Below are 25,417 nucleotides of genomic sequence, written 5' to 3'. Positions count from 1 at the left end.
GAAGGACTAGAACGTGGGACAGAGTTTGAGACCAACCTACGACCTGATGATTGTCATTTCCACGGGAAAGTACCCATGAGGACCGACGTGAGGTCCGTAGTTGCGCGTCACATGACAACTAAGAGTCTATGTTTTTGAGAAATGAAGGTGTGTGTGTGTGTATATACATTCTTCAAAGTTTTCCATCCTAAAAAAAAGGTGAATAAGCTAAAGTTTGGATTTCTGGTCAAACTACCAGTTAAATTATTAGAAATACATCAAAACACAATAATGTTGACTAAAACCCCTGACAACTAATATCAACACTTACATTTAGTTTTGGAGAAATGCCTTGTAATTCCATGACCAAAAACCCACATCTTTCTGATATTTTCAAATGTCTCTCCCTCATGAGGGATAATGAACGTTAACGAAAGTAACCAGTGAAGGTAGATGGTAGACCTACTAATTAGTTATGTTGTTTTTACTGATATCAAGTTTGTTTACGAATTATTAAGTGATTCAGACTGGGAATTCTGTTACCAGATCGGAGTTACTGCAATAACATTGGCTAAAAGGGGAAGTCATAGGAGTCACACCACGCACCACACAAGCTGCTACTTTCCTCTCTTCCACTGGCATACTGTTATGTTCAGCTCAGAACTGTTTTCTTTCTCTTTCTGTCCTCTGGTGTTCAACGCAAGTCTGGACAACCTTCTGTCTGTCTGTCTGTGTGTGTCTGTGTGTCTGTCTGTGTGTCTGCTCTCTTCTTTCAATTCAATTTACTTTATTGGCATGATGTAACAATGTACATATTGCCAAAGCTTACTTTGGATATTTACTACATGATGATGATAATAAGAATCATATTGTCAACGGGACAACAGTAACCACAGTAACCAAGGGTCAAAATAACCATGCATTGAACAATAGCAATAAGCATACAGTAGAGGACATGTGCAGGTTGATTGGTCTGTCAGACACTGTTCCTCATCTTATGGCAGGCAGAAATGTAGTGCACTGCCAACACACAGCTCTCTGCATCCTCCCCCAACAGGACGGGTGGCCTATTCTCATCAGAGAGGTCTTTGAAACCTTGGAATAAGGGTTTCAAATTTGGGGAAATGACACACTCTGATTGTTTTATATTTGTGACATTTTGTCAGGAAATGCAGCTCCGTCTCAGGTTCTGCTGTTGTGCAGTGGTTGCACAGCCTTTCCTCTACAGGGAGCCAGGTTTTTCCTGTGTCTTTGTCAAGGTTTTGATCAGTAACCATGGTCAAATAGTTAGGCACGGTGTACTGTCGATTTAGGGCCAGATAGCACTGCATTTTGCTTTGTGCTTGTGTTTCCCAATAAGCAATGTAGTTTTGTGTTGTAATTTGTTTTATTCTGATTGATTGGATGTTCTGAGGCTTCAGTGTGTTAGAACAGGTTTGTGAACTCAGGACCAGCTGGCTGAGGGGACTCTTTTCTTTGCTCAGCTCTTGGCATTGTAGGGCTTGATAATGATATGAGAGGGGATCACTATATTTTAGATGTTTCCAAAATGTAATTGCTCTTTTTGAGTTTTTATTATTAGTGGATATTGGCCTAATTCTGGCCTGCATGTATTGTTTGTAGTTTTCCTCTGGACATGGAGGAGAATCTTAACAAACTCTGCATGCAGTGATTCAGTGGGGTGTTTGTCCTATTTGGGGAAATCTTGTTTTGCAAGTGGACCCCACACCTCGCTGCCATAAAGTGCAATTGTTTCAATGACACATTCAATTAGTTTTAGCCAAATTTGAATAGGGTATTTCAATTTCAATTTGTTTGTTTTTAATGGTGTAGAATTCCCTGCATGCTTTTCTCTCTGTTCATTCACTGCCTCATTTAAGGTATCTAGTTGAGCTTATTTTTAAACTTAAGTAAGTGTTGTGTGTGTGCAGTGCTCTATATATATTGTACCGATTGAGAACTTTGGTCTAATTCCCTGAGATCTGGATCTTCTCTGGAAAATCATTATTTTAGTCTTTTGGGGGTTTACTGCCAGGGACCAGGTCTGGCAGTACTGCTCTAGCAGGTCCATGCTCTGCGGGGGACAGCAGGCGTAGGTCATCTGCAAAGAGTAGGCATTTAAACTCTGAATTATGGGGACTAACACCAGGGGCTGAGGATTTTTCTAGAATAGTGGCCAATTCGTTGATGTAAATATTGAAGAGTGCAGGGCTCAGATTGCAACCCTGATGAAGGCCCCGCCCCTGGTTAAAGAATTCTGTTATTTTTTTGCCAATTTTAATGCTGCACGTATTGCCAGTATACATTGATTTAATTATGTCATATGTTTTACCCCCTACACCACTTTCAATAACTTTGTAGAACAGTCCTGTATGCCAAATAGAATCCAATTATTTTTGGAAGTCGATAAAGCAAGCGTATATTTTGGTGGACATGTTTATCTATCAGGGTGTGTGGGGTGTAAATGTGATCAGTCGTGCGATGTTTTGGTATAAATCAAATTGGGCTTTTACTCAAGACATTGTGCTTATTAAGGAAGTTTAGAACTCTTACATTTATAATACTACAGAAAACCTTCCCTGGGTTACTGTTCACACAAATGCCTCTGTAACTGTTAGGGTCAAATTTCTCTCCATTCTTAAAGATTGGGGTTATTAGTCCTTGATTCCAGATGTCAGGGAAATAACCTACACTCAGGATCAAATTAAACCGTTTTAATATAGCCAATTGAAATCTTGCACTAGTGAGTTTGAGCATCTCATTTAGGATGCCATCAGGTCCGCATGCTTTTTTAAATTTGAGGGCCTGAAGTTTCTTATAGAGCTCCTGGTCAGTAATAGTTTAGTTTCTTATAGAGCTCCTGGTCAGTAATAGTTTAGTATCTTATAGAGCTCCTGGTCAGTAATAGTTTAGTGTCTTATAGAGCTCCTGGTCAGTAATAGTTTAGTTTCTTATAGAGCTCCTGGTCAGTAATAGTTTAGTGTCTTATAGAGCTCCTGGTCAGTAATAGTTTAGTTTCTTATAGAGCTCCTGGTCAGTAATAGTTTAGTTTCTTATAGAGCTCCTGGTCAGTAATAGTTTAGTTTCTTATAGAGCTCCTGGTCAGTAATAGTTTAGTGTCTTATAGAGCTCCTGGTCAGTAATAGTTTAGTTTCTTATAGCTCCTGGGGAGTCCAATGGATTTTCATTGTCCTTTATAGCTTTCTCTAATCCATTCAACTTGTCATGAATTTGGCTTTCTGCGTTTGTGTCAATTTGAACGGTGCAGTAGAGTGTTTTAATATGGGTTGTCCATATGTCACCATTTGGTATCGCTAATTCCTCTTGTTTAGATTATAAATAAAAAAACATTTAAATCCCAATTTTGCCAGAAGTTGTTAGTAATTGAGGAGTCCATAAACAGTCAGCTGCTTGCTGAGAGTACGTTTCTAGAGTGAGAAGGCGTAAGTCTCTGTGCTTTTGGTTGGATAGTGTTCTAAGTTTTCTTTTTCTTACAAACTGCATCAAACGAGTTGTCATCTGTGGTCTTTTTTGTATCAATTTCAATTGTGCTTCTTTTGCCGTTTGCCTGAATATATATATATATATATAGAGAGCGAGAGAGTTGATATTTTTTACTGCTAGATTGATGCCTTCTTTACTGTGAGTGAATGTGGTATCCAGAAAGTTATCGAAGAGTGTCTGGATATTTTGGTTCCAGGTTGCTTTCTGGTATTCTTCTGTGCTGTTTTGGGCCCATCTGTATGAATGTCTGATGTTGTATAGCTTACTGGGCTGTGAATGTCTGGTTGTTTCCAACCTCCACTGTACTGTGGCCAAGAGGTGAGCAGTAGGTGAATCTCCCCAAAAAGTCCCCCCCCCCTGTAAACCTACCGTTGACAAAGTACAGACCCAGGCTTCTACAGAGCTGCAAAAGATCCCTTCCGTTGTTGTTGACGGTGCTGTCACTGTTGTTTCTATGGGGGAGATTAAGACAGTTAGAGACACTATGGCCTGTAATAAAGCTCTCCCCTCGTGTGCTTGTTAGATCAGGTAGTGTTCCTGTGCACACATTTGTGTCCACACAGATGAGCACATTTCCCTGGGCCTGGAAATGGCACGTCTCTTCCTCAAGGGGGGGGGGAATCTCCTCTGAGTAATATGGGGATTTTGAGGGGGGGGGGGATATATATTGCACAAAGGAACACATCTTTTCCTGTCAGTACAAGTTATTTTTTAAGTTCGCTCTCTCTCTGCTCTCTCTCTGCCCGCTCTCTCTCTCGCTCTGCTGCTCTCTCTCGCTCTCTCCCTCTCTCTCTGTTTCTCTCTCTGTTTCTCTCTGTTTCTCTCTCTCTGTTTCTCTCTCTCTCTCAAAATTCAATTCGCTTTATTGGCATGACGTAACAATGTACATATTGCCAAAGCTTATTTTGGATATTTACAATATAAAAATGACAATCAAATTGTCAACGTTCAAATTGTCTCTCTCTCTCTCTGTTGTTCTCTCTCTCTCGCTCTCTCTCTGGTGTTCTCTCGCTCTCCCTCTGGTGTTCTCTCTCTCTCCCTCTGGTGTTCTCTCTCTCTCTCTCTCTCTCTCTCTCTCTCTCTCTCTGCGGCTCTCTCTCTCTGCGGTTCTCTCTCTCTCTCTGCGGCTCTCTCTCTTTCTCTCTCTGCGGCTTGCTCTCTCTCTCTCTCTCTCTCTCTCTCTCTCTCTCTCTCTCTCTCTCTCTGCGGCTCTCTCTCTCTGCGGTTCTCTCTCTCTGCGGTTCTCTCTCTCTCTCTCTGCGGCTCTCTCTCTTTCTCTCTCTGCGGCTTGCTCTCTCTCTCTTGTTAATGTCACCTCTTCCAGCTCTTACTGTCACCTAACATGACACCTACCACCTCCCCTGTTTCCATTTACTGTAACAATCATCTGAGCACTGGACTTCTATGGACGTTGAAATTTGGTCAGTCCGCCCTGGCCGGACCAAATCTGAACCAATCATAGGTGTCTGTTTCACAAGTTTGGACAGAATAGTACAGTAGAAAAAATACTGTATAGTAAGGAACAGTAGAGCTTGATACAATAATAGCCCGTGTGTAGAATAATACCCAAATATGCCAATGAAGGCTATTGCATATTCCTACATTTTGTGTACCTATACAGGATACATCACCTAGAAGAGAATGACATTCATATCCATAATTATGCATTTCTATACAGTACAGTACAGATCAGGGACCCATGATGTCATTCTGTTACCGTAATTCTGTTACCAAATCAACTTCACCTCCTGTAGTTCAATAACCAAAATAATTATTTTAGGTGTTATAGCTGACACACCCTTCTTTCTGCAGACATCTTTGAGTTATTATTATTTTTTTTTAATCGCCCCAATTTTGTGATTTATGATCTTGTCTCATTGCTGCAACTGCCCAACGGGCTCGGGAGAGGCGAAAGTCGAGTCATGCCTCCTTCGAAACATGACCCGCATAACCGCGCTTCTTAACATCCGCCTGCTTAACCCGGAGGCCAGCTGCACCAATGTGTCGTAGGAAACACCGTTCAAATGATGACCGCCACAAGGGGTCGCTAGAGCGCAATGAGACAAGTAAAGCCCCCCCGGACAAACCCTCCCTTAACCCAGACCATGCTAGGCCAATTGTGCTCCGCCCTATGGGACTCCGGGATCACGGCCGGTAATGACACATGGCTGTGACTCCTGAACACTGCGATGTAGTACCTTAGACCGCTGCGCCAGACTGTAATTCTGTTACCGTGGAATTGCCCAATTACAAAATGCAGATACTCAGAGTTACTGTTGACACTTGGAAAGAGTGCGTTGGATTTTAAGTACTTTTTGAGAAAGAGATAAGGAGAGGACACAAGACATCAAAGAGACAATTGAGAAGAAGCCACACATGCCATCTAACACCCACATACAACCTCGTATCTCTTTACTGTGCAGCCTACGTTATAAACAGACAGATTTTAGTGACTTATTAGCAGGCACGATGGCAGCGGTTGTCAGGAAGCGCTCACGTAGAGGAATCGCTCACGTGCTCTTTCTGCGAGCTCTCCATCTGGCTCCAACTGCACCTGTCAGTTGAGATAATGTAACTGTTGTTACTGTGTGAATGAGTGTTTGCCATACAGTCACACCAGTGTGAGGTGGTGCGTTGAGGGCAGGAAGTGCCTGGGTGGTTAGGTTACCCATGAAACATAACTTTCCATTTCCCAGAAACAGAAAGGTCATGTAAGAGAATCACTGTAACAAAAAGAGTACTCTTCCATGATGTTGTTGCCCAACCCTCAACTCTCCAACCATCTCTCTCTCTCTCTCTCTCTCTGTCTCTCTCTCTCTCTCTCTCTCTCTCTCTCTCTCTCTCTCTCTCTCTCTCTCTCTCTCTCTCTCGCTCTGCTGTCTCGAGAGGGGGGCTGGGGGGTCTGTGCGTCCCACCTGTTCCACAACAATACACTTCCTAATGCAGAAAAGTGCAAATTCATGTTCATTACATCCACCCAAACAACCCAATACCTTTTGGTGCTGCTGTTCGATTGTTTCGTTTCTTCAAAGGTCAATTAGAGTGTCGTCCTCCTAGTGCTGTTTTTGAAAAGAGTGAAATTGAATCGTCAGCCAATTTCCTCTCGAGGCTTTTTTTGCTACACACGTCCCTGCACGCGTGTGTTTGTGTGTTTGAAACTAGTTTTGCTCATCTATATTCATTCAATCTCTGTCCTCCCGGGCTTGTTTTTATGAGTCTATGCATTTGCAGTTACCTCCCTTGGAACATGAGATGGTGTGGGTCCCAAATTGCACTCTATTACTTATTTAGTGCAATACCTTTGCTTGGGGCCCATAAGGTTCTGGTCAAATGTAGTGCACTTTATAGGGAATAGGGTGCCATTTGGGAAGCTGAGATGGAGAAATATGCCAAAACCATGGCGGCTGATTGTAAATAATTGATTTCCTTCTTGGAATTGCACCAATACTTTAGTAGTGTTTGAAATGAAGCCAATCAAATTGTATTGATCACGTACACATATTTAGCAGACGTCATTGCGAGGGTAGCAGTAGTATCTAACAATACACACATCTAAAAGTACAAGAATAGAATTCAAAAATATATACAGCCTTTGGAAAGTATTCAGACCCCTAGACTTTTTCCACATTTTGTTAGGTTACAGCCTTATTCTAAAATGTATTAAATCGTTTTTCACCTCATCAATCTACTCACAATACCCTATAATGACAAAGCAAAAGAAATGTTAGGAATTTAAAAACAACTCATATCACATTTTCATAAGTATTCATTCATACACATTACTCGGTGCTTTGTTGAAGAACCTTTGGCAGCGACTACAGCCTTATCTTCTTGGGTATGATGCTCCAAGCTTGGCATACCTGTATTTGGAGAGTTTCTCCCATTTGTATCTTTAGGTCTCTCCAGAGATGTTCGATTGGGTTCAGGTCCGGGCTCTGGTCGGGCCACTCAAGGACATTCAGAGACTTGTCCCAAAGCCACTCCTGCATTGTCTTGGCTGTGTGCTTAGGGTTGTTGTCCTGTCCCAGTCTGACATCCTGAGTGCTCTGGAGCAGGTTTTCATCAAGGATCTCTCTGTGCTTTGCTCTGTTCCTCTTTGCCGCTGAAAAACATCCCCACAGCATGATGCTGCCACCACCATGCTTCACCGTAGGGATGATGCCAGTTTCCTCCAGATGTGACGCTTGGCATTCAGGCCAATCTTGTTTCATTAGACCAGAGAATCTTGTTTCTCATATTCTGAGAGTCTTTAGGTGCCTTTTGGCAAAGTGGGCTGTCATGTGCCTTTTACTGAGGAGTGGCTTCCGTCTGGCAACTCTACCATAAAGGCCTGATTGGTGGAGTGCCACAGAGATGGTTGTCCTTCTGGAAGGTTCTCCCATCTCCACAGAGGAACTCTGGAGTTCTGTCAGAGTGATCATTGGGTCTTTGGTCACCTCCCTGACCAAGGCCCTTCTCCCCTGATTGCTCAGTTTGGCCGGGCGGCCAGTTCCATTGAAGAATGATGGAGGCCACTGTTCTTGGGGACCTTAAATGCTGCAGAAATGTATTTGGGCACAGATCTGGGTAAGGGTACCAACACAATCCTGTCTTGGAGATCTACGGACAATTCCGTCAACCTCATGGCTTGGTTTTTGCTCTGATGTGCACTGTCAACTGTGGGACCTTATATAGACAGGTATGTGCCTTTCCAAATCATGTCCAATCAATTGAATTTACCACATGTGGCCTCCAATCAAGTTGTAGAAACATCTCAAAGATGATCAATGGAAACAGGATCCACCTGAGCTCAATTTCAAGTCTCATAGCAACGGGTCTGAATACTTATGTAAATAAGGTATTTAAAAAAAAAAGTTGTATTAAAGTGACCAGTGTTCCATGTCTATGTGTATAGGGTCGCAGCCTCTAAGGTGCATGGTAGAGTAACCGGGTGGTAGTCGGCTAGTGACAGTGACTATGTTCAGGGCAGGGTACTGGGTGGAGGCTGGCAAGTGATGGCTATTTAACAGTCTGATGGCCTTGAGATAGAAGCTGTTTTAAAGTCTCTCGGTCCCAGCTTTGATGAGCGGGGTGAACGGGCCATGGCTCATGTGGTTGTTGTCCTTGATGATCTTTTGGCCCTCCTGTGACATTTTGTGCTGTCGATGTTCTGTAGAGCAGGCAGTGTGCCCTTGGTGATGCGTTGGGCAGAACGCACCACCCTCTGGAGAGTCCTGCGGTTGCGGGCGGTGCTGTTGCCGTACCAGGCAGTGATACAGCCTGACAGGATGCTCTCAATGGTGCATCTGTAAAAGTTTGTGAGGGTCTTGGGGGGCCACGGCAAATTTCTTCAGCCTCCTGAGGTTGAAAATGCGCTGTTGCACCTTCTTCATCACACTGTCTGTGTGGGTGGACCATTTCAGATTGTCAGTAATGTGTACGCCGAGGAACTTGAAGCTTTCCACCTTCTCTACTGCGGTCCTGTGGATGGGGGCGTGCTCCCTGTCTCCTGAAGTCCCCGATCAGCTCCTTTGTTTTGTATTTAGTTTAGAACTAATAACTAGTGATTCCAGGCTGTTGTGAAATGGTAGAAAATACTGTAACCATGCATCGTTTCTTCATGACTGAAACATGACGTTCTATTTTTGAGTGAACACGCTAAAGCGGCATATCAAACTGTGATAATGTTGTAGGTTACACTTGCAAGTATAAGAGTATTTGCCAGGGCATATTATTACATTTTTAAGTCTGATTATTTCACATGGAGATGTGGGAAGTTAAAAAGGCTAGCTAGCTTTCAAGATTTTTAGCCAGCTGGCTACTACTAGCAAGGGAGGGTCTTTCTTTTTCCCAACGCGGTTCAGCCAAAACCACGCCCCTTTTATTCAGAGAGGCGTTCTACAACGCTTTGAGCGCTCTCCGAGCCTACTAAGTCCGGAAGTGAATATCACGTACCGCGAAATTTCAGCCACTGATTTAACAACAAAGGCTGACTGAATGATTAGCTAATAAATATTTGCGAAATCATGAATAATAAGCATATGCTTTTACTTGATAATAGACTACTAATGATAATACAACACCTTCAAATACCGAGCTGGTAACGTTAAGTAGCCTAGGCTAACTTAGTTGACCTTCAATTGAGGGAATTCAGGAGAATTCTGAGACATTTTTACTCATTGAAACTCTGAAAATAAACACATGGGCAATTGTTACCAAACATGATGATAATAATAGGCCTAAATTACACTTTCCATCCTTACCTTGGAAAGGCCACTGTCTCTGCCCTGGTCTCCTGCGAGTGAGACAACGCTAGCTAGCCAATGGGAGCGTAGTAGATCGCACCTCTGAATAACTGGGCTTGGTTTTTGGCTTAACTGCGTTGGGAAGAAAGACTCAGCAAAGGGAAAGACCTTGCTTTCACCACAAACGAGAAGACGAAAAGAAACTACCATCGTGAATGGGAGTCTAGGAAACATGGACCGGCGAGGGTAGTATCATGTTACCAAGGGTATCTGTACTTTACTATTTATATGTTGGACTACTTTTACTTTTACTTCATTCCCAAAGAAAATTATGTCCTTTTTACTCCATACATTTTCCCCTGACACCCAAAAGTACTCATAACATTTTGAATGCTTAGCAGAACAGTACGATGGTCCAGTTCACACACTTATCAAGAGAACATCCCTGGTCATCTACTGGCTCTGATCTGGCGGACTCACTAAACACGCACGCTTCATTTGTAAATGATGTCTAAGTGTTGGCTCCTGGCTATCCGTACATTAAAATAACGAGAAAATGGTGCTGTCTGTTTGGCTTAATAAAGGAATTTGAAATGATTTATAGTTTTACTTTTGATACTTAATAGATTAAATCAGTAAATATACTTAAGGTATCTTTACTTTTACTTAAGTATGACAATTGGGTACTTTTTCCACCGCTGGGATAGGCTATAACCCCTGGAGTCACATGCTGGGATAGGCTAACTACAGGGGGGTGGGATGGCCCAACTTCAAAGTTGCTCTGTGGGTTAACAATGGTTTTGGTTTACGGGGGCTGGTTGATGGAGTACAGTGCAGTGTATTAGGAGATCTCTCTCCCCTCTTTGAGAAAGCATGGTGGCAGCTGTTAAAACACAAGGCCACATGAGCCCCCCTCCCTCCTCTCCTCCCTCCCACAGCTGGGTCTCTGTGGGACCACCCTCCCCACCCCACCACCCCAGCCGCCTTCTCACACAGACTCTCATTGTCAGAGCCCTTGCTGGGAAATCAGCTGGGAGACACTGAGAGGAACAATACACAGCCTCCAAAAAGAACACCATTTCATTCAAAGCCCGATCTTTTTCCACGTTCTGCTTGTCTAAAGTTCCCAGTCAGTCAGACAGTGCTCAGACAGGGTGAGACATCAGGCAGGAAGATATTGCTTGGTTGCAAATGGTTCTTCCAAATGGACAATGACCCCAAGCATACTTCCAAAGTTGTGGCAAAACGGCTTAAGGACAACAAAGTCAAGGTATTGGAGTGGCCATCACAAAGCCCTGACCTCATTCCCATAGAAAATTTGTGGGCAGAACTGAAAAAGCGTGTGTGCGAGCAAGGAGGCCTACAAACCTGACTCAGTTACACCAGCTCTGTCAGGAGGAATGGGCCACAATTCACCCACCTTATTGTGGGAAGCTTGTGGAAGGCTACCCCGCACATTTGACCCAAGTTAAACAATTTCAATGCTGCCAAATACTAATTAAGTGTATGTAAACTTCTGACCCACTGGGAATGTGATGAAAGAAATTAAAGCTTTAATTAATCATTCTATTATTCTGACATTTCACATTCTTAAAATAAAGTGGTGATCCTAACTGACCTAACACAGGGATTTCTTACTTGGTAAAATGTATTTGGCTAAGGTGTACGTAAACTTCCGACTTCAACTGTAAATGAGGCCGGGTTGTGAGGCAGGGTGGGACCATGTCAGGTCACCAAGCAGGCTGTGGGTTGGGGTGGAGAGGGTTAATGCTTTTCTCTCTCTCAGTGGGTGAGATGGGCTTATGGGTTGTGTTTGCAGTCACTGACACTGATTGGAGTTCAACTCTGATACGTCAATCTCTCTCGGTCCCCCTCACACTCGTCCTCTCTCTCTCTCTCTCTTTCCCACTCGTATCCTCTTCTCTCTATCCCTTCAGATGTGGGTCAGATGGCTATTGACTGGCTGACCGGGAACTTCTACTTCGAGGACAACATGGACGATCGTATCTTTGTGTGCAACGCCGACGGCCAGACGTGTGTCACCCTGCTGGATCAGGAGCTCTACAACCCTAAAGGCATCGCCCTAGACCCCCTCATGGGGTGAGCACTACCCCACTAACAACCCCAGAGACCCCTGACGTAGTGACCTCGGAAGGTCCTTTGTTTACTTCCCCCTGGTCCTTCTGGTCAGATGACCCAGCGCCTTAGTCAGTGAAAACACTTCCTCTTCTCTCTCACACACACACGCACGCAACATGTGTCTGATCACTTCATCCTGCTGACGGTGACACTTAAAAAGTTGTGTATCCTGTGTTCTTCATTTTTTTTACAAGGTGTCACTTCTCAGTTTTGGAAGGCATCTCCTGGTGAAGGATGTAGACGTCTCCGATATTAACCACACTTAACGCAGATGGCACTTTTTTTTAATGAGCTGCGTAAAGCAGCGTGATTGAGGTCAAATATAAATTTAAGGAAGTACAGTCTGTTGGAATGCACAGTCATTCCTTTTCCTCTGTTTATTCTTCCCACGCACGCATGGTTTCTTCATCCCCCCCCCCCCCCCTGCTCTCTCCTCACCCTCTCTCCCTACAGCAAGGTGTTCTTCACAGACTACGGTCAGACCCCCAAGGTGGAGCGCTGTGACATGGACGGTCAGAACCGGACCAAGCTGGTGGAAAGTAAGATCGTGTTCCCCCACGGTATCACCCTGGACCTGGTCAACCGGCTGGTCTACTGGGCCGATGCCTACCTGGACTACATAGAGGTGGTGGACTACGAGGGCCAGAACAGACACACCATCATACAGGGCCTGCTGGTGAGGTCATGAATGAGTCAAGGAAGATGTTCCATTAAAACACACACACACACACAACCACCAATTCCGTCTGTTGTTCATTCTGTCAGATTGAGCATCTGTACGGGCTGACGGTGTTTGAGAACTACCTATACGCCACCAACTCTGACGAGGGCAACCTGAACCACGCGAAGACCAGCGTGATCCGGGTCAACCGCTTCAACGCCTCTGACTTCACGGTGGTGACCCGAGTGGACCGCGGCGCCGCCCTGCACGTGTACCATCAGAGACGTCAACCCCCAGGTAGGTACACACCCTCAAACCCCTTTGTATTTACCCAGATAGGCACTGAGGGTATGGGGCAAATCATTGGCATGGATTGTGGTATGTAGTGTGGTCGGGCTTTTGTTCCAGCCCCCGCATGTGTTCCGCCAGAGACGCCGACCTCCATGTAGGTACATGCCTAGCGTTGCAAAATTACGGTAACTTAAAAAACAATCCCGGGTTTTCCTGGTTGAAAGAGTCCAGAAGGGTTATCTAGTGTCATCTGTCTGTATCGATCGTCATAGTTGTTGCCATGTCGGTGCCTAGTACTGACCTCTGACCCCGCTCTCTTCTCTCCCCTGGTGCCCAGTGAGAGAGAAGAGTCATGCGTGTGCCCCGGACCAGTTTAAGAAGCCAGGAGGCTGCTCCGACATCTGTCTGCTGGGGAACAGCCACAAGACCCGGACCTGCCGCTGTCGCTCTGGATTCAGCCTGGGTAGCGACGGAAAGTCCTGCAAGAGTGAGTACTTCACATACATCAAGTTTTGAATTGTGTTCCGTACACAGAGAGTAGCGCAAAAAATCGCATACAGCACAGACCTGCTTTATATTATAGGAATATGAGTTGAAATAAGTCTCTAGAACATCATTTTTTACAGTTATGTACTCTGGACAGAAAATACCTTGTTTTGTTGCTCAGATCTTGTAACTAACCGTTCAGCGATATCCCCTCGTTGTCGACGTTCCCTTTGCAGAACCTGAACACGAGTTGTTCCTGGTGTACGGTAAGGGCCGACCTGGCATCATCCGTGGCATGGACATGAATGCCAAGGTCCCCGACGAGTTCATGATCCCCATTGAGAACCTGATGAACCCGCGGGCGCTGGACTTCCACGCCGAGAGCGAGTTCATCTACTTCGCTGACGCCGTGAGTTACATCATCGGGCGGCAGAAGATTGACGGCACGGAGAGGGACACCATCCTGAAGGATGGTAAAGGACTGTCTGTTTGACTACCGTCGTATTTAACATGTCCTGCATTGCGACAGGACTCAGCTCCAACCTACTGCAGAATTGAATCGCAATGCATGTAGATTTGGGATGCAATATATATTGAATCGTGACCAATGTGTCATGATAAAAATGATATCATGAGGTCACGAAAGCCCTAGTGGACAGTCACCCTCAATCTCTCTCCCTTCCTCTATCCCTCTGTCCCTTCCCTCAGGCGTCCACACCGTGGAGGGGATAGCGGTAGACTGGATGGCAGGTAACCTGTACTGGACCGACGACGGGCCCGTGAAGACCATCAGTGTGGCCAGGCTGGAGAAGGCCTCTCAGACACGCAAGACCCTCATCGAGGGCAAGATGACCCACCCCCGCGCCATCGTAGTGGACCCCCAGCACGGGTCAGACATCCCCCACCCCCTCTTCTTGCTCCTTTGCTCCTGTACACATCTCACACAAAGACCTCACAGAATGAGAATATGTTGGGTCACTTTCCCCAAAACTAGGTTGGAGGATTCCTGGTTTCCTGCTTATTTGCTCCTGCTTCCGGGAATCTTCCAACAATCATTTCCGGAAACCCTCGGAATTTTGGGCAATTAGCTGGAATTTTTCGCCCTTTAGTATGGCTTTAACATCGTGTTATGGTTGTAGGTGGATGTACTGGACAGACTGGGAGGAGGACCCCAAGAAGAGTAACCGAGGGAAGATCAAGAAGGCGTGGATGGACGGCTCTCACGACCAGGTCCTGCTGACCAGTAAGACAGTGCTGTGGCCCAACGGTCTGAGTCTGGACATCCCGCAGGGCATCCTGTACTGGGTGGACGCGTACTACGACCGCATCGAGATGGTTTACCTCAACACCACCGAGCGCAAGGTCAGTTCGCCTGGTCAGCAAGCCTCAACCCGAATGCTGGTGATCGTCGATCTGGTTGTCGCACGTGTGAAATCTCCCCACTGGAGAGCAGGGTTCAGTCGTCACATCCACCCTTCCCACTGTTTCTCACACCTGCTTGTATCCCCCTCTGATTGCCAAACTCTCTAAATAAAGTGTGTGATTTAAAAAATATATATATATATTTAATGGTTCTATGGTTTTCGTCCTCACCATGACCCACGTGCAATGATCCTCTTCTCTCTTTCTGATTGGTCAGATGGTGTACGAGGGAAACGAGTTAAACCACGCCTTCGGCCTGTGTCACTACAAGCAGTACCTGTTCTGGAACGAGTACCGCGGCGGCAGCATCTTCAAACTCGATATCTCCACCAGCACTGTCACGCTGCTCCGCAACGAACGCCCCCCCCTCTTCGAGATCCGTGTGTACGACGCTCACCAGCAGCAAGGTAACTTTACGGGTGACACCTGGTGGGTAAACACCTCAGTCAACGGGGAACGCGTTTAACACATGCCAAAACTTTTTATGCTTCAAAATCATAACATTTGATTCTATATCGGTGATTTAGCTAGTCTAGATATGAATTAATGACTACTTTAATGTCCCATAGGCAAATTTGCTTGGTAACAACGCTAACGGTCCCGTCTGCCTGTCTTCTGTTCTGTTCCCATAGGGACCAACCTGTGTCGCGTGAAAAACGGTGGCTGCAGCAGTCTGTGTCTGGCTATCCCTGACGGCAGGTCCTGCGGCTGTGCCGACGACCAGATACTGGGCGACGACAATGTCACCTGTAAAGGTATGCATTGGGACGCTCTCCGGAGGGTCTCAGTCAGAGTAGTGTCAGGGATTTCTTTACGTTGAACTGGGACGCCATGTGGAAATGTCCGTGTTTCAAGCTGGTGTGTCGAGAAGCGAAGCTTCACAGACCTGCTTTCTTCAGCTGGGTTTGTTGTGGGGGGAAAAGCTCCCCCCCCCCTCGTAAGTAGATCCATCCATCCCACACAGGAACAGCAGAGACTGCGAAAGCCGTTGCTTTGCTACGTCATCCGTAACAGTCCCCTCTTTTCCTTCCCCCAGCCAACCCCACCTACATCCCTCCTCCTCAGTGTCAGCTCGGGGAGTTCTCCTGTAACAACAACCGCTGCATCCAGGAGCGATGGAAGTGTGACGGGGACAACGACTGTCTGGACAACAGCGACGAGGCGCCCGAGCTCTGCCGTGAGTCATGTCACACCGCCGCCGCCGCCGGGTTTACTGAGCAACGAGCACACACGCGACAACAAGTCACACACACACACACACACACACACACACAACGCACACACACACAACGCGCACACACACACACACACACACACACACACACACACACACACACACAACGCGCACAGTTGAGAATCATGTGCTGTGCATTAGCAGCAACAGAGGATGAACTTTACCAATCCAAGCCCTAATACCTGCTCTTCCTTGAGCCATGCAGTGCTAACCATCAATTCAATGTCAAATAGGTCCGTAGTTTCTCCATCCAACTCTCTCTTCGCGCGACAACTAGTAACACCTGGTAACCTCTGTCTATGGTCCTTATGTTTGGCTGGAAACCAAGTTGGCCCACTTCTAATTCTATTGATCTCACGTTCAAATTCGACTGTCGCGAATCGTACGTTTCTTCTCTCTCCCGCACAGACCAGCACACGTGTCCATCGGACCGGTTCAAGTGTCAGAACAACCGCTGTATCCCACTGCGCTGGCTCTGTGACGGGGACAACGACTGTGGCACCTATGAGGATGAGTCTAACACTACCTGCTCAGGTACACACACACACAAACCCATATATATATATTACTAGACACAAACGCATGCATTCAATCATGCATGTGGACTCGTACACACGCTCTCCCCATCTGTAATGCAGTTATCCCCCACCCCCTCTCCAGCTCGTACGTGCCCGCCCAACCAGTATGCGTGTGCCAGTGGGCGCTGCATCCCCACTTCCTGGACATGTGACCTGGATGATGACTGTGGGGACCGTTCTGATGAGCCGGCCTCCTGTGGTGGGGACTTCTGGCATCACGCATCACCTCTGTAGCGTTCTAGATTTTTCTAGAGTAGTTTAACGTTTGAAACTCAACTCACTAAACCTGAAGCCTGGTCGGCAGATATATTTCTGCTTTTTAGCCAAGCAAGAGTTTGGTTAGTTGGACGGTTTTGGGGGTTTTAGACTCTCGCACGGCTTAGTTTGAAGTGGACCAAGAGAGGTCTGTTTGTGGCACGTGATGGCGTTTCTAGGATGTCATTTTGGTTTCCTCTCGCCTCTCCTTCTCCCCAGCCTATCCCACCTGCTTCCCCCTCACCCAGTTCACCTGTGCCAACGGCCGCTGCATCAACGTTAACTGGCGCTGTGACAACGGTGAGCGTACATCTCCTTTTTAAGCATTCATAAGCATTTGTAACCTGTATAATGTATTAATTCTTAAAAGTCTAGGCTGACATATGGAATTGTGTTAATATGGTCAACCTATGGATCGTTTTAGCTAAAACTTCCCATCATACCTTAACTTCTTTTACAACCGGTTACCTTCAGACAAGTCCCGTGACACTTGTGGGGTCACATTTAGTTTGTAGCCCAAACGTTTCTGACGCTACAAACAGAAGTTGGCACATCGACGGTACCGACTTCAGACGAGCCATAGAGCAAAATGGAGACATTTGTGAGAGCAAATGGGGGGGGGGGGGTCATAATAGTTTTGTAGGTCAAGCCGTTTGGATGCTACAGAGGTTTTGGAGAGAAGACTCATATTTGGGGTGTCCAGCTCTGCCTCCAGCTCTGCCACCTTTCACCGCAGATGTGGAAGTGCGACATCGGCTGATGTGGAGGATATAACGACATAACCTGACTTGTTAATTGACTCTAGGGGGTTAAGCATTTACAAGCATTTATAATGGCTTATTCATGGAAGTTAGTAATAAATGTTACCTGTGTGTCTCTGTGCGTCTCTGTGTGTGTGTGTGTGTGTGCGCGCGCCTGCCCTTTCCGCCTGTGTCTTTCTCTCTCTCTCTTTCTGTCTGTCTGTCTGTCTGTGTCTCTCTGTCTGTCTGTCTGTCTGTGTCTCTGTCTGTCTCTCTCTCTCTGTCTGTCTCTCTGTCTGTCTCTCTCTGTCTGTCTCTCTCTCTGTCTGTCTCTCTGTCTGTCTCTCTCTCTCTCTCTCTCTCTGTCTCTCTGTCTCTCTCTCTGTCTCTCTCTCTCTCTCTCTCTCTCTCTCTCTCTCTCTCTCTGTGTTCAGACAACGACTGCGGGGACAACAGCGACGAGGCAGGCTGCAGCCACTCCTGCTCCAGTGTCCAGTTCAAGTGTAACAGTGGCCGCTGCATCCCGGAGTACTGGACCTGTGACGGGGACAACGACTGTGGAGACTACAGCGACGAGACCCACGCCAACTGTACCAACCAGGGTGAGTTCTGGTGCCGGTGCCGCCGCTGTGCTCTTGAGCAAGCCACTTGACCCCTGAACTGGCCCAGAGGCGCTGCACTGTGGCTGACCCTGGCTTCCAACTCCTAGTATAGTTATTCTACTGTACCACCCCTACGCATGCTATAGAGCATCTCCCTTCCTTCTTCATTGAGCACGTGGCAGGAGAGCGACATGGTGCTCATAGTGTTTGCGTGAGTCTAGCTGTCTGCATCGCAAACATCTATTGTTCTTCACGCGAAGGAGAGTCTACAGTATATTGGTCCTCAGTACCCATATTTGTCCTCTTTTTTTTTGTACACTGGTATATTTATCGCCACACGAAATGCCTGTATCCTATCTCTGGCTGTGTACGTGTTGTCGTTTTGGAGTGTGTCGCATGTTGACCGGCTGATCCGACGTGTTCGCTGCTCTCAGGGATGTGGTTATGCTCTGCGGTGAGCTGCAAATCATGAACAATGCCGCCCTTCGGTAAGGCTTGCTGAAGTTGTGTGGTTGTTTTGGTGACGGCTGGTCACATCGACCTTCACTTTAAATGATGGGGGAAAAAGGAGGTCGGGTGAAATGCCTGCTGCTCTTACTCTAGCCAACGTTTTAGTCAGGGGTGTTGGGGGGGGGACTAGTCTCTCTGGTGAGGCGTTGAGGGGCTTGGTAATGACTTGGTAATGGCTGTGTGGCTTTGGCAGAGATCAGAGGAGGCCAGGCAGAGTGAAAGAGGGGCTCTGGAAGCTCTATCTCTCTCTCTCCCTAGACTCTCTCTCTCTCCCTAGACTCTCTCTCTCTCCCTAGACTCTTTCTCTCCCTAGACTCTCTTTCTCTCCCTAGACTCTCTTTCTCTCCCTAGACTCTCTTTCTCTCCCTAGACTCTCTTTCTCTCCCTAGACTCTCTTTCTCTCCCTAGACTCTTTCTCTCCCTAGACTCTCTTTCTCTCCCTAGACTCTCTTTCTCTCTCTGTCTCTCTGCTTTTTCTTCAGCTCTCAGTTTGGCTTTGAGAGAGGAGTTAATTGCTTAGAAGTTGTCCTGCCCCGGAGTGACAGGGGAGAGGTGTGTGTGTGTGTGTGTGTGTGTGTGTGTGTGTGTGTGTGTGTGTGTGTGTGTGTGCGCCAAACCCTCTGGAAGTCATTAGTTTGAGAAGAAAAGCAATACTGTTGCCTTCCCCTCCCTCTCTCTCTCTCACATATTGTATTCCACTTAGAAAGTCCTGGGCCTGTTCCTTATGCCCCTATGCCAACTGCTGATTCCTCCATGCCAACTCTTGCCATGAAGGGATGTCATTATTCCACTTCCTTAATGACTCCCTTAACATCAGGCGACGATGGCCGTGGGAACAGAACAGAACTGCTTTGTCATGGTTTGTTCACACCCGAGGCCCACCTGGAGCCTGAACCCATTCTGACCCTGCAGACCTACCCTGTCGACGGCGAACTGGGTTGAGATATTGGATGCGTTTTTACGCCGGTTTTCCCGTCTCCGCTATCGAATGGAGCTGTCCGTAATTAGCAGTCTCTCTTCGCTTGTCGCTCGCCATACTCTCTATCCCCCTCTGCTGTCGGCTAACTCCGCTCCCTCTCCCTCTCTCTCTCTCTCTCTCTCCCCCTTCCTGTGTCTCCCTAGCAACGCGTCCTCCCGGGGGTTGCCACGTGGATGAGTTCCAGTGTCGCATGGACGGCCTGTGCATCCCCATGCGCTGGCGCTGCGACGGGGACACCGACTGCATGGACCTGAGTGACGAGAGCGACTGTGAGGGCGTGACGCACATGTGCGACCCAGCCGTCAAGTTCAGCTGCAGGAACTCCGGTGAGTTTGCGTTGGCCGTTTCAGCCGTCAAGAGAAATGAGCTAACCGCTCTCTCTTCCTGTCTCGTCCTCTATGGTATTGGCTAACTGAGTCGGTGGCCTTTTGTTGTTGTTTGTTAATGGTTTTAATCAGACCAGTTAGTGAGGGTTCAGGAAGTCTGTGGTAGGGCAGGCTGTGGTGGGTGCGTGTGTCAGTTTTTTTTTTCTGACCTCATCAGATTAGTCAGTGAGAAGTCCTGGTGTCCTCTTGCCCTACATCCTCTAGACGGCATTATAGTAACATCCATGTCTCAGAGCAAGTATTCTCCATGTAGTAAGTCATTTCAGCAGTGTCTGAGCGGTTTGGACACACACTGTCAAACACACTGTATCACTTAAGAGAGCTTGTTATCCCAAGGGGCTTGTTGTGACAGAAACATCACAACAAGCTGCTCTCTGGGAATGAGGATGCCTTTTACCCACGGTGACCCCTTGGTGCTCCGGGGATTAAGACGTCTGGATTAACACGGCCAGCAGCCTTGGCAAACGGACTGAATTACTCTCGTTCTTAGGATTGACTTCCCAGCAGCCGTCACCAGAAAGGCAACCATGAGAGTTCAGCACGCCATTGCCGCCATCACAATCTCTGTTTCTCTATTCAGAGTTGAACTTGTCCCCTTTTTCACATTGCCACGGTGTTTCCACGGTTGTCCCTTCGGCGTATCCGTATGACCCTGGTGTGTGTGTGATCTTCTGTCTGGTTGTCTCCTCAGCCTGTTGTGTCAGTGCGGTGTGACTTCTGACCTGTACCCTTTTGACTTGTCCCCAGCTCGTTGTATCAGCAAGGCCTGGGTGTGTGACGGGGACAGTGACTGTGAGGACAACTCGGACGAGGACAACTGCGAGGCTTTGGTGTGTAAGCTGTCCCACCACGTCTGTGTCACCAACGACTCGATCTGTCTGCCCGTCGAGAAGCTGTGTGACGGCACTGACGACTGTCCCGACGGCTCTGACGAGAAACTCTGTGGTAAGAGCAACGTGCGCGCGCACTTTCAAACACACACACACTCGCTCAATCTCCCTACCCATAGCTACACCACCTTGGTCAAGGTAGGAATTGCCTCAAATCACACATCTCTATGATTTCTCCTCTCCTCTCCTCTCTACTCGCCACTCTCCTCAGACCTGTGCTCCATAGACAACGGCGGCTGCAGCCACAACTGCTCCATCATCCCTGGGGAGGGCTTCATGTGTTCCTGCCCCCTGGGCATGGAGCTGGGCGCCGACAACAAGACCTGCCACATCATGAACCTCTGCGCCAAGCACCTCAAGTGCAGCCAGAAGTGTGAGCAAGAGAAGAGCAGCGTCAAGTGTTCCTGCTACGAGGGCTGGGAGCTGGAGACCGATATGGAGAGCTGCAAGAGCACTGGTGAGCAGAGGAGAGGGTGAAAGGTCAGAGAGAGGGGAGACGGTAGTAGAGAGGTAGAAAATGGATATATAATCTTGTTGGCCATCCGATGAGAACCGTGGTTGTTTGTGTGAGTTATGGCGTTTCGTAAATATTGAACTTTGGGTATATCTACCATAAGAACGGAGACCACGGTTTAAGACCATGTGACCTAACAAGGACAATCTCCAGGGCCCCTAAATGATCCCTTCCATATTAAATATTTCTCCACCCCCCCCCCCAGACCCCTTCAAGCCGTTCATCATCTTCTCCAACCGCCATGAGATCCGTCGTATTGACCTCCACAAGGGAGAGTTCAGCGTGCTGGTGCCTAACCTGAGGAACACCATCGCTCTGGACTTCCACCTCAGCCAGAACACCCTCTACTGGACCGACGTGGTGGAGGACAAGATCTACCGCGGGAAACTCTCCGAGAACGGAGGTGAGGGGGAGCGTCTCCGTTTATTCAACTTATTACACTCATTTGGCTCTTTTTATTTCCCGGCTGGTGTTAAGCACTAGCAGCACTAGTGTCAAACACTCGTTAGTTAGCAATTGCTTCGTGTAGAAACTGCCGCACAGGTATTTTCCAGCCCTAAACGCCAGGTTTGGCAATTTACCAGTTAGTTATGACATTCATTTTGACAGTGGAAACTCGGCTTACCCAGCCCTGACGCACACTGCCCATATGAACATGGAACAAGAGTAGCCTATTGTGCGTTTTGTACTTGTATACTTCCTATTTCGAAACATAAAAAAAACGGATGTTTTTCCCCCCCACGTTTCATTTTATCGTATTAAAAACCAAGCATAGCTTCCCCTCCTCAATTAAGGCCCTTCTCTTGTCTGCCCAATGCATTCGTTTAAGTAGTCTAGACTGTCAATTAAAGGGATTGGCTCCTGAGACCGCTTGGCAATAACTCTAAATCGCCAAAGCTTTATATAAAATACGTTTTGAGAGGAGTAAAACAGTGAGCCGACATTCCCTTTTTTTTTAAATACAGTATGCATTGTAGGCAGGCCCACATTTATTTTAGCCGTGCAGGTCCTGTTTTGGAAGTGCCTGAAGACCCCCTTCCGTGATGTAGGCTACGTGTCCATGGCCCGTCATACCGGTGAACCTCGTATTCAGAGGTTATCCGTCAGCTGTAGGAATTGCTTGTTTTCTATTTCATAGGTTCAAAACCAAAGCCCTCCCTTAAGGCTACTGTATCAAGCCCTCCCTTAAGGCTACTGTATCAAGCCCTCCCTTAAGGCTACTGTATCAAGCCCTCCCTTAAGGCTACTGTATCAAGCCCTCCCTTAAGGCTACTGTATCAAGCCCTCCCTTAAGGCTACTGTATCAAGCCCTCCCTTAAGGCTACTGTATCAAGCCCTCCCTTAAGGCTACTGTATCAAGCCCTCCCTTAAGGCTACTGTATCAAGCCCTCCCTTAAGGCTACTGTATCAAGCCCTCCCTTAAGGCTACTGTATCAAGCCCTCCCTTAAGGCTACTGCTACATTTATTTATTGTTGTTTCAAAAAAATGTAGTAGTAGTATCACGATGAGCGGACGTTCTCCCTTTCTCTTTACGTTGGCTCTTTGTCCAGCTCCTGAGAAAAATGTGGATGTGCGTATAACTCTCCATAATCTGCGTTCATTGAATACTATGTACCCACAGGGAGAAATGATAGGTGTGACACAGACAAATTCTAAAACAAGAATTTGATTAGAATGATTTGTTCTCTTTTTAAGGCCTCATCAATAATGTCTTTAATCTTGCTTATTGACAGTGTTTGGCATGTCCGTGCTCAGCCATATTTACATTAGGCCTAGCTTCTATGTCCGTGCTCAGCCATATTTACATTAGGCCTAGCTTCTACGTCCGTGCTCAGCCATATTTACATTAGGCCTAGCTTCTATGTCCGTGCTCAGCCATATTTACATTAGGCCTAGCTTCTACGTCCGTGCTCAGCCATATTTACATTAGGCCTAGCTTCTATGTCCGTGCTCAGCCATATTTACATTAGGCCTAGCTTCTATGTCCGTGCTCAGCCATATTTACATTAGGCCTAGCTTCTATGTCCGTGCTCAGCCATATTTACATTAGGCCTAGCTTCTATGTCCGTGCTCAGCCATATTTACATTAGGCCTAGCTTCTATGTCCGTGCTCAGCCATATTTACATTAGGCCTAGCTTCTATGTCCGTGCTCAGCCATATTTACATTAGGCCTAGCTTCTATGTCCGTGCTCAGCCATATTTACATTAGGCCTAGCTTCTATGTCCGTGCTCAGACATATTTACATTAGGCCTAGCTTCTATGTCCGTGCTCAGCCATATTTACATTAGGCCTAGCTTCTATGTCCGTGCTCAGCCATATTTACATTAGGCCTAGCTTCTATGTCCGTGCTCAGCCATATTTACATTAGGCCTAGCTTCTATGTCCGTGCTCAGCCATATTTACATTAGGCCTAGCTTCTATGTCCGTGCTCAGCCATATTTACATTAGGCCTAGCTTCTATGTCCGTGCTCAGCCATATTTACATTAGGCCTAGCTTCTATGTCCATGCTCAGCCATATTTACATTAGGCCTAGCTTCTATGTCCGTGCTCAGCCATATTTACATTAGGCCTAGCTTCTACGTCCGTGCTCAGCCATATTTACATTAGGCCTAGCTTCTACGTCCGTGCTCAGCCATATTTACATTAGGCCTAGCTTCTACGTCCGTGCTCAGCCATATTTACATTAGGCCTAGCTTCTACGTCCGTGCTCAGCCATATTTACATTAGGCCTAGCTTCTACGTCCGTGCTCAGCCATATTTACATTAGGCCTAGCTTCTATGTCCGTGCTCAGCCATATTTACATTAGGCCTAGCTTCTATGTCCGTGCTCAGCCATATTTACATTAGGCCTAGCTTCTATGTCCGTGCTCAGCCATATTTACATTAGGCCTAGCTTCTATGTCCGTGCTCAGCCATATTTACATTAGGCCTAGCTTCTATGTCCGTGCTCAGCCATATTTACATTAGGCCTAGCTTCTATGTCCGTGCTCAGCCATATTTACATTAGGCCTAGCTTCTATGTCCGTGCTCAGCCATATTTACATTAGGCCTAGCTTCTATGTCCGTGCTCAGCCATATTTACATTAGGCCTAGCTTCTATGTCCGTGCTCAGCCATATTTACATTAGGCCTAGCTTCTATGTCCGTGCTCAGCCATATTTACATTAGGCCTAGCTTCTATGTCCGTGCTCAGCCATATTTACATTAGGCCTAGCTTCTACGTCCGTGCTCAGCCATATTTACATTAGGCCTAGCTTCTACGTCCGTGCTCAGCCATATTTACATTAGGCCTAGCTTCTACGTCCGTGCTCAGCCATATTTACATTAGGCCTAGCTTCTACGTCCGTGCTCAGCCATATTTACATTAGGCCTAGCTTCTATGTCCGTGCTCAGCCATATTTACATTAGGCCTAGCTTCTACGTCCGTGCTCAGCCATATTTACATTAGGCCTAGCTTCTACGTCCGTGCTCAGCCATATTTACATTAGGCCTAGCTTCTACGTCCGTGCTCAGCCATATTTACATTAGGCCTAGCTTCTATGTCCGTGCTCAGCCATATTTACATTAGGCCTAGCTTCTATGTCCGTGCTCAGCCATATTTACATTAGGCCTAGCTTCTATGTCCGTGTGAATGCTATTGAAGCCGTGCAACTACTAAAACACATTTGCGGTCCACGTTGTTCTAAGTTAACCTATTTAATAAATATGGGATAATCAACATGTTTGTTTCTGTAAGCTGTTTAACAAAGTATGACGGACTAAAATTGGAATTGGAGTTGATTCCCAGGCAATACATAAAATAGTGTAAATGCACAACCTTGACGCAACCACATATTTTGCCGTGGAGCACATTCTAAAGGGCCAAGCCTCGACACACCCAGGACGTGTTTACTCGTCAAAACCCAGCCCTTCCACGCCAATGCCTGTGAAAACATTTAGAACCTAAAGCACTACCGCCTGAGCTTAGGTTTACGGTTGGGTTTGTTAAGATAGAGCCCGTGACGTGACAGTCAATACAAA

At 46.7% G+C, this 25,417-nt stretch overlaps 1 protein-coding gene across 2 annotated transcripts in view; it reads left to right on the top strand.

Moving 5' to 3' along the window:
• LOC109869673 (low-density lipoprotein receptor-related protein 1) overlaps positions 1 to 25,417 on the top strand; it is a 148,701-nt gene that overhangs the window by 78,467 nt on the left and 44,817 nt on the right. For both annotated transcript variants that reach the window (XM_031803758.1, XM_031803759.1), the window contains exons 8-25: positions 11,645 to 11,807; positions 12,300 to 12,522; positions 12,612 to 12,804; positions 13,136 to 13,285; positions 13,521 to 13,757; positions 13,993 to 14,173; positions 14,424 to 14,646; positions 14,924 to 15,113; positions 15,339 to 15,461; positions 15,743 to 15,883; positions 16,349 to 16,474; positions 16,601 to 16,717; positions 16,993 to 17,073; positions 17,948 to 18,115; positions 19,748 to 19,930; positions 20,738 to 20,935; positions 21,092 to 21,337; positions 21,600 to 21,797. In XM_031803758.1, coding sequence (XP_031659618.1) covers positions 11,645 to 11,807; positions 12,300 to 12,522; positions 12,612 to 12,804; positions 13,136 to 13,285; positions 13,521 to 13,757; positions 13,993 to 14,173; positions 14,424 to 14,646; positions 14,924 to 15,113; positions 15,339 to 15,461; positions 15,743 to 15,883; positions 16,349 to 16,474; positions 16,601 to 16,717; positions 16,993 to 17,073; positions 17,948 to 18,115; positions 19,748 to 19,930; positions 20,738 to 20,935; positions 21,092 to 21,337; positions 21,600 to 21,797 — 3,141 coding nt within the window. The remainder of the gene's footprint in view (positions 1 to 11,644; positions 11,808 to 12,299; positions 12,523 to 12,611; positions 12,805 to 13,135; positions 13,286 to 13,520; positions 13,758 to 13,992; positions 14,174 to 14,423; positions 14,647 to 14,923; positions 15,114 to 15,338; positions 15,462 to 15,742; positions 15,884 to 16,348; positions 16,475 to 16,600; positions 16,718 to 16,992; positions 17,074 to 17,947; positions 18,116 to 19,747; positions 19,931 to 20,737; positions 20,936 to 21,091; positions 21,338 to 21,599; positions 21,798 to 25,417) is intronic.

Source organism: Oncorhynchus kisutch, linkage group LG24, assembly GCF_002021735.2.
Source record: "Oncorhynchus kisutch isolate 150728-3 linkage group LG24, Okis_V2, whole genome shotgun sequence".
Lineage (NCBI taxonomy): Eukaryota > Metazoa > Chordata > Actinopteri > Salmoniformes > Salmonidae > Oncorhynchus > Oncorhynchus kisutch.
Note: the sequence above shows the minus strand (reverse complement) of the source record. Positions and strands in the feature narration are given on the sequence as shown.